We start from the raw sequence: 8568 nt of genomic DNA on the forward strand, positions 1-8568 counted from the left end.
AAACTGCCCCGTGCTTAATTTCCCGGCACTCTCGTTTAATCCTAATAATCTTTATTGTTAACAACTTTTATTGGCAATAATTTGGTCAATTGGCACTTTCAATTAATTACGGATACATGCATTCAATATCCTTGCCTTTTTTTTCTCTTGTTTACCATGGCATGTCATAATGTTTGTGCAAGTAACATTTTTTTTAAAGTGCCATCCAGTATCTTTCGACAATATTTGGTAAATAAAAGGTATCAGTAATATTCGATTAAACCGGCATGTTAGGGGAAAGTTTACGCAAAGCGGACAGATTACCTGCTGTTCATAGAACTGATGCACAGGTATTGCTAGCGTACACTCTGCAGAGGCATACGCCCACACTGTGGCATGTCCTCGAAAAAAGCTGCAACTGAGCTTTTTTTTTGCAACCGCAGCGGACCTTCCTTGTAACACACGTGCACGGAGTCGGCATCATGCTTGAATTTTTTAAAAAGAGGCAGTCCTTTCCGAATCATCATCGTCGTCAGGTTGGAATCTTTGTTGGCCCAGCTGCTTGTTATGGACGGCAAAGAGTCTATAGATAGAGTGTCATGTGACAAAAAGCGGAGATCGACGTGTGCGTTTGGACAATTGACTTAAACATGCAAAGGGTGGAATATGCGACAAGTTTGACTGAAAATGCTAGTTTAACGCTGATATGCCTTTTCAGCTGACGCCTATATATCGGTATCGGTGGGAAGCAAGTATTTTGTGCACATAGGTCCCTTCAGAAGCATCAGTGATTACAAGCCGCATTTATTAGCGGTCTTCACACGTGCCCTGCCTTTTTTCTGCGCATAACAGATTGCAGAGATATCCGTCGCATTGTGTTTCTGGAATTTATCAAGACCAGCCGCCAATGATAGAGGGTGAGAGGAACTGTCTGGGTTGCGAAAAATATCCGCGCTGTTGTGAAATCCGTCCCAGCGTGCACACGTCAGTCTTGATGGAAAACCCCGCATAGATAAGCCGGCCCTATAAACGCCCGCCCGGCAACGCACTTTCATCTCTTCGACGACTTCAGGAGCGGGGCAGGAGAGACATCAACGATGAACGGATTCATACTCAGCGCCGCTCTCTTGGTACTCGGCATGGCCGTGGGTGAGTCGAGCTAAGCGTTGTTAGTTTCTTTTTATTTCTGCAAATCACTTTTCGAGCTAAACTGGCAGATCTGGGCACAGACTTCGTACTTCGTTACTGCCACAACAGTGTTACTTGAATGGTGACGTACAGACCACGCGATATATAGTTAACCGCGATGAAGCTGCTGAGAAAGCATATTGGGGATATTTTAATTTCGCCTTCAAGCAGGTTGACCGACGCGAAGGCAATATGCTTACTTTAGCTGTTTTGTGCCGCTACTGTAAAAAAAAAAAAAAAAAAAATAAAACAAAACACGTTGTTATAAGTATATCATGGCCAATATCTATTCCTGTTAACTGTTGTACGTGCGCTTAAACAATACCAGGCCTTTCCAAGAAACTGACGGATACTGAGATGAACCAATTTCTCTGTTTAATACGGTTGTAAAACTTCCAGCCGGGAGCCAAGTGTACCTGCTGCTAATTTTTACTCATTCTTGTCCGAAAATAATCGGTCGCTACTTTTTCCTGCACAATAATTCTGATACCACTGTTTCATAAAATTGACGTCCTGCTTAGTAAGGATGCTTCGCGATGCAGGAAATTGACAATATATTTGCGATCGTAGCAGCGTAAGCTTATAGGGCTGCACCTGTGCTTGTTGCGCCACGTTTTTTTTGCACGTGTCAGGAAGTGGCGTCACAATAAGTACGAGCCGAGCAGAACAGATCGTCTGGCTTCCCTTAGTCATGATGGCCGCTTGTTAAGATCGAGGCTTGCTGGCCCATCTTTCACAGGGGCCAATAATTTCCAGAAATATGTGTTGTTTTGCTTCATCGTTTGGCACCACATATTCTAGCTATCATGCTGCTATTGGAAGGGAGGTCTTCGTAGTATTTAGAACCTCCTTCCACAATATGTGCTTGCTTAGAAAGAGGTGATAGGTGCTTAAAAGCACTGTCTGGTCCTAGTTTTTTTCCAATGCTGTAATTCACTTATTAACTCGCCTTTTTAGTCATTAGAATCTGGTCTAAGTTTACAGTTTTGGCACTCTAGATACGTGAGGGAACACTGCGCTTTCCTTCTTGAACATCGCATAGAGAGGTGTGTATGTGTGCTTAGACTCAACAGCATCACAGTGATTTTAAACGTATACATCTCCGTAAAATAAGGGCGAATTATTGGTATGCAACTTTCAAGTTCAAGCTTACTTACATGCTCAAGAGTCACGAGTGAGGAGGGAAAGAACGAATTTGAACATTGCGTTGCTCTTTCTCCTGATCCTACGAGCTGAGCTAGGTGGTCTTGGCCAAGAATGTGTGAAATTTATTATTCCAATAAAATAAATGTTGGATAAGGCCTCTTTACTTGCGGTAGAATAGTAAGGATCTTTGTGACAGTTGTCACTTAGTTGTCACACTGTTGCGTGGTGTAGAAACAGCCGTGATGACGTGTTCAGTGTAGCAAGTAGCATCGAAGAGAGAACTGCGGAATTTACTATCTCTAACTGCAACTTTCCTTCTCTTCGTTTAATCGTTCATTGAAAACATCATAGTATCGGCTTGTTAGCGTTACTCGATGGTAAAACTTTGCAAATAGTGCTGTTGCACTCCGCACGCAGTGGAAGTAAGCATTATGTACTGGGGAGACGGCAACATGCTCGATAGAGCGATACATTGGCAGATTTGAGGCATGATCATGGTAAGGGCATCGTTGTTTAATTTTTTATTTTGTCTTGTGTTCTTGAAGAAGGCAGCGCCAAGTGGAATAGTATTGCGTGAGTTAATTTGTAACATTTATCAGCTTCGGGGCACTAAAACCAATATTCCATTTCAAACGATGCAACGCATCTATCCGCCCATTCTGAGCTAAAAAGGAAAAAAAAAGTGACAAAGAGGATAATCTTTGGAGAATAGCTGCTTTTCCGCAATTGGTAGTCCTTTAACATGTTCATCTCTCCGAAAGTGACTGAAGAGACTTTAATCCGCAAAGTTTGTCTTCGAGTGGTTTAAGCTATGTCATCGTCACTTGCAGGCAGCCAGGCAATCAGCTGCTCAAACCCAGAGTCCTTGAAAGGCAACTGGGTGATCGGCGTTGACGGCAAGGAGTGCGTGGCCTTGGTCAAGGAGAAGTGCTCTGGCATGCGCCAGTACTCGACCCACAGCTGGCGCCGAGGCAAGCACGTACGCAGCAATTGCGGCAGCATTCCACGCTGGACGGCCATCGCTACCTTTCTGGACGGCAGCAAGTACAGGGGGCATGCGGCCATCTTCGAGTCCTGTGCTCCCGACGGCATCTGGGTGAGCACCCGGCTTTTCGCCGCAGGGGCTTACAGATGAGTTTGTTTAGAGGTCATGCTGACGTGTTACCGCGGATAATCTGCTGATCGTAATGTGCTCCTATGTGCGCTTTGGAACCTAAGCTTGTTCCGTTATTTTGATGTTCGTGGTGTCACTTGTAGACCATTTAGAGATGGTTTACGCGTGACATATAACCTATTTGAAGATGGCGACCCACGCAGAGCTTTCAAATTGGACGCTGAAACAGGTAGCAATAAGCAAAATAGAGGCAGCACTTGCTTTCAGGGTGACCATGATCCTGAATATGGCGGCCAATGGGGCGTTAGTGCAGCACATCTTCACTGCGATGAAGTCATGCATGTTTCCTTGTACCCCATTTTTTATTTCTTTTCTATCAGCACAAAATCAGCATTGTGAAATAAAACGAGCTGTGTCCTATATAAGTCCCGGGCAGGCCTCGATCTTACATCTGTATCTATATGATGGGCAAAATTAATGCCCGTTTACTGCTCCGATTTCATACTTACACAAAAGGCGCGAGGTTGCGAGTTGGAGTATATTATTGCTGGCGGCAGCCGCTAACCAGTACACCTACTATTACTGTATCGGCTGTCACAGTCGATAGAACATGACAACACGGGTGCAGGGAAAAAGGGCCTTCATGCTTTATTGCGCACTAGTTTTATAGCCACACACTGGAAAGAAGGGCGACCTCCTCTCCCCCAGTAGCCGACTGTGTGCTCATGTCCCGTGGCTTCTGGGACGATGACTTAGCTACCGATACAATTACCACCGAACTTTCCCTCATCTCTGGACGCAAGGTCGCCACATAGGAAGCTTTTTTTGTGTATTTGCCGATTTCCCTCTTACATTCCCACTTGTCACAATAGGCATCTTTAATTGTGAGGCAGTGGGGAAACATATATGTAGGAGAGAAGGACAGTGGCCATGTAGGTTTAGATAGGTCAGTTAATATCTTCGTAATTTTTTCAAAGAATTGAACTGAAATTTTAGAGGCTGTTTGAATTTAAAGCCTAGTAGAAGCCTGCAAAATATGGTACAAAAAGTTTGAAAATTAGTTGAAATATTATTATGGGACTTTTCTATTTTTCGTTTCTGCTGAAGAAACATTTTCAGAAAAGCTTTTATAGAGACACTCCTAATTTCTGTGTTCCATATACCACGCGCTTTCTTCTGAACCAAAACGATATTAGTGGGTGTAATTTTTGCTCTTTGAAAAAATATATACCTAACAGGCACTCTAATTTAAACAGTATTCCGCGGAGAAAAAGTATCACGAAAAAATAATTGCGACGCCACATTTTATTTGGTTGAGGTTCTGCTAGTATTCAGAAACAACTTGCAAAAAGATCGTTGTGGTAACTTTAACGGATGCAGAGAAAGTGTTCCTTTTGTCAGCAGGAAAAGTGTTTTGATGAATCGCTACTGAAATATTTACCTTCCGTCAAGCTGCCCTAAAATGCCCCTGATACGCAGTCCTTACAATTCTTCGTTTCGCAATGTCTGGTAAACTCTTCCCTTTTACTTGCCTTCACCTTCCTTCTTTTTGTGCTTTCAGTAAAGGCTTGAAAGCCTGCCTTTTATATCTTGAATTCGTTCACCCTTTGGGGCTAGTTTCTTGCACTCGTTTCCGCAGAATTTAGGCTTCTTTCATTTATTAGGAGAAAATTGATACATTGCTGCTTGCACAAGACATTTATCGCAAAAACTTGCGACATGGCTAAAAGGTGAGGAATTTCGTGCGCTAATGAAGAGCGACTGAATGCCGACCAGACGAGACGTAAAGAAGCGTTTAGCGCCAAAAGAACGTTTCATAATGCTAACGCAGCGCCGTTGTAGCGTTAAGGAAAACAACGAAGAAGTTCTAAATATTATTTCTCGAAATTTAGGAAGTAAAGGCTTCTATACGCTGTTAAATCAAGAATAACAACGGAGCAACAGTGCCATGGCACGAAACATGCAGTGAGTAGGCGAAGTCACGAGAGTGGAGGTACGTTTGGCGTCATTTTTCAATGACTTCTGGTGTGTATATGAGGATTACAATTGGTGGAAGGATTTTCTAGGAATGCTGGCATATTTTAGCATTGAAACTGACAAACGCAATTTTTTATAGATTTTGCCATCACCCCCTTTCACACCCTTAATTATCATGCGTTTTTTAGGTGAGAGTTTAAGCAGAATAGCAGGCTATTCGAGCACTCTTTAAATAAAGTGAAAGCGCTGTAAAACCATTATATACAACAGCAAACACAAAAGGCAAGCGCACAGGTTTTTCTGACAAGCTAGAAGGTGCATCGTACGCTTTTGGTTTGTGACATGAAAGTTTGGGCTGGCCTTTGTACTCCTTGTCTTATCTCTTTGCCTTTTGTTTTACTGGACCTTGAGTCCATGCTAGTGATTTATCTCTGCCACCCATCCCCCTTTTTGTTATCCTTCCTCTCTCTATACTACCAGACAAAAAAAACATCGAATCTCGGTAATCAGATTTCGGTCGGTTTATCTGTGAAGAGATGCTGCAAAATGCGGAATGAGAAGGCAGCAGGATGAGAATATCTGTTAAAATTAACACTCACCATGGCTGTACGTTCACTGCGTTTCGTTTTTGCTGAAGGCCGCTGATTTTTTAATAATACTAGCAAGACAACATTCGCCGCAGCTGTTTCTTCTCGCAGTGGATGACCACACAATTGAACTGTACGAGCAATATTTATAAGAGTCGAGACACGGAACGTGCTGATTATGCGGCACGATCAGACAGGGTTGGACCAGACGTGGGAAACAGGGAACGAACTAAGTGCAGTTAAGCCCGTGAAAGCAGCGCTGTTTATACCTTCCCCAATGTACGAAACACTGATTTTAAAACACGTTCTGACGTCCTGAACATCACGTCTCGCTTACTGTTACTAAAACATATGCGGCTTCAGAAATATATTATTGGTGCGAATTGAGGTTTTCTCACTCTGCTGCTCTCCTGTATTAGGTGTACGACCAGTGGAACACTGCCAAGGTCGACCGCAGGAAGATCCGCTATGGAAACTCCAAGCCAAACTACAACGGCGACAACTTCTACGTTATTGAGCTGTGATGAAACTCCAATAAATCTATACATTCCTTTTATACAACTACAAAACCAAAGCTGCTGATGTCTACCGGCCAAGAAAAGGAATAAATTCAGTGCTTCTTTACTGCGCAAACATTACATGCGTAAGGTCAAATGCTCTCAACCACCAGCATTTTTTCATCTTTTCAAAAAACATGTTCAATTTTATGTCGCCCAAGCCTCAGTTTGCTGCTAGAGCCAGGGCTACGCTGTCATAGAAATTATAACGGCAACTATAAGAATGCCTAGTTCGTCAGCTCCGCGAACTCACTGGTGAATAACTAAATACCAAGCTCGTTGTAAAAATGGTGCTCCTAGAAATGTAAGAGCAACATAAATGGTGGCTCATGTTTTGCTTTCACATAACTAATTTTTTCATGACTAATAATTCCTCCTTCTAGCAAGGGATGGTATCGGTAGTCCTCTCCTCAGCACGATGAAGGAGCTATACAGCACTAGGAAATCCCTTTTTCAAGAGCGGATACGACGTGCCTTCTCACGAACTGTATGAAGAATGCTACGGCAGCTTACTGGACCCAGCTAGACACCCGACACATTCGTCTAAAAAGGCTCGATGGAACATAGAAATTTTATGTTCCGCATGATATTCCGCGTCATCATGCATGCTTGGTACATAAATATCGTTTAAACGTGGCTTTCAAGCGCAGGTACGTATTACATTTAATTGGACAGGTGGACTCCCCGGAATGTTCAACCTGTGGCATCCCCGAGACTGTGTACCATATATGTTATTAGTGTGCCCAGTGTATGCGCATGAAATAAATGTGCTAGCCGTTTTCTTGAAGCATTTGGACAAGAGACCTCTGTCGGAGGAACTGCTGTTGGGCGCTTGGCAGGACAAGGGGAAGGGTGTCCAGGCAGTGCGTGCTCCTTGCCGTTTTTTCTGCGCCAGCGGGCTTGATTCGCGCTTGTAAAGCATGCTACTCTGCTTGTATACATACATTTCATATGCCTTCTCCCACATCATCACCCATCATGATCTTCTTTCTTCTCTCCTTCCTCTTCCCCAGTGCAGAGTAGCAGGCCAGATTTTAATCATTCCGGCCAACCCCTCTGCATTTCCTTTCAATAAATCTATCTTTCTATATATCTGGACATATAGGGGATAGAGTGACTCTTGCATTTAATTGAAGCCTGTTCTACGGTTGGTGTTAATCACGTTGATATTTCTGCGCAAAATTTTAGTAATGCTGGAGGGTGGGGGGGGGGGGGCACTTGAACAATCATTGCTTCTACAAACTCGAAGGCGGGCGCGTATACCACACGACGTAAGGAAAACTCTGACGCACAGTCATAGAACTACAATTGTCTTTTTTTTTCATTTGTACATGCGCAATAAAATATGAACTAATTAACCGGAAGCCGAACTTGATATTGTCACCAACACACGTAGCAAGCAGCACAACAACCGAGCTGGCCCTTTTTAATTAAGCGAAAAACTCGAGAGAGAGACGAGGATGACGCTTAGCCACGTGCCAAGACATTCGGCCACTTGGTGGCGCCAGAAGATGGTCAGCGGTGTGGCATTGCCCCCCTTCCAAGGGGCATCGACCCGATGCCGCAAGCGTAGGGGAATAGTCGAAAAGCGGGGCAAGTTATACGGGAAAGTCTCTGGCGCTGGTTTGGATCCTGAATTGGTTTACCGATTGTAATAGGGCTTCATTCGGGCAACGTGAACTATTTCAGATTTCGGCTGCCGAGAGGAGCGTACAGTGCCTTGTGGTAGCACCTCGTAGTTCACGGCGCTGAGGCGGCGGAGCACCTCGTAAGGTCCAAAGTATCGCCGCAGAAGCTTTTCAGAGCGCCCTCGCAACCGTATTGGGCTCCATACCCAGACTTGGTCGCCGGGCGTGTAAGTCACCTCTCGGTGTCGCAGGTTGTAGCGCTGGGCGTCGTGTACTTGTTGGTGCCGAATTCGCTGTCGGGCAAGCTGGCGTGCAGCTTCTGCGTCACGAATAAATTGGTCAGCCCCCACGGCAGTGGAGGGAGCAGAATCTGGAAGAAGCATGGCATCCAG

At 44.3% G+C, this 8568-nt stretch overlaps 1 protein-coding gene across 1 annotated transcript; it reads left to right on the forward strand.

Annotated features, from left to right (window-relative positions):
* Window positions 1-971: 971 nt before the first annotated feature.
* Window positions 972-6626, forward strand: LOC146199660 (domesticated amidase effector 2-like). Its single transcript, XM_084595172.1, has 3 exons — window positions 972-1128; window positions 3144-3409; window positions 6411-6626. The coding sequence occupies exons 1-3, from the start codon at window positions 1077-1079 to the stop codon at window positions 6513-6515; spliced, it is 423 nt and encodes a 140-aa protein (XP_084451298.1). The 5' UTR covers window positions 972-1076; the 3' UTR covers window positions 6516-6626.
* The last annotated feature ends 1942 nt before the right edge of the window (window positions 6627-8568 follow it).

This window comes from Amblyomma maculatum, chromosome 2 (assembly GCF_055883805.1).
Source record: "Amblyomma maculatum isolate TAMU_Amacu chromosome 2, ASM5588380v1, whole genome shotgun sequence".
Lineage (NCBI taxonomy): Eukaryota > Metazoa > Arthropoda > Arachnida > Ixodida > Ixodidae > Amblyomma > Amblyomma maculatum.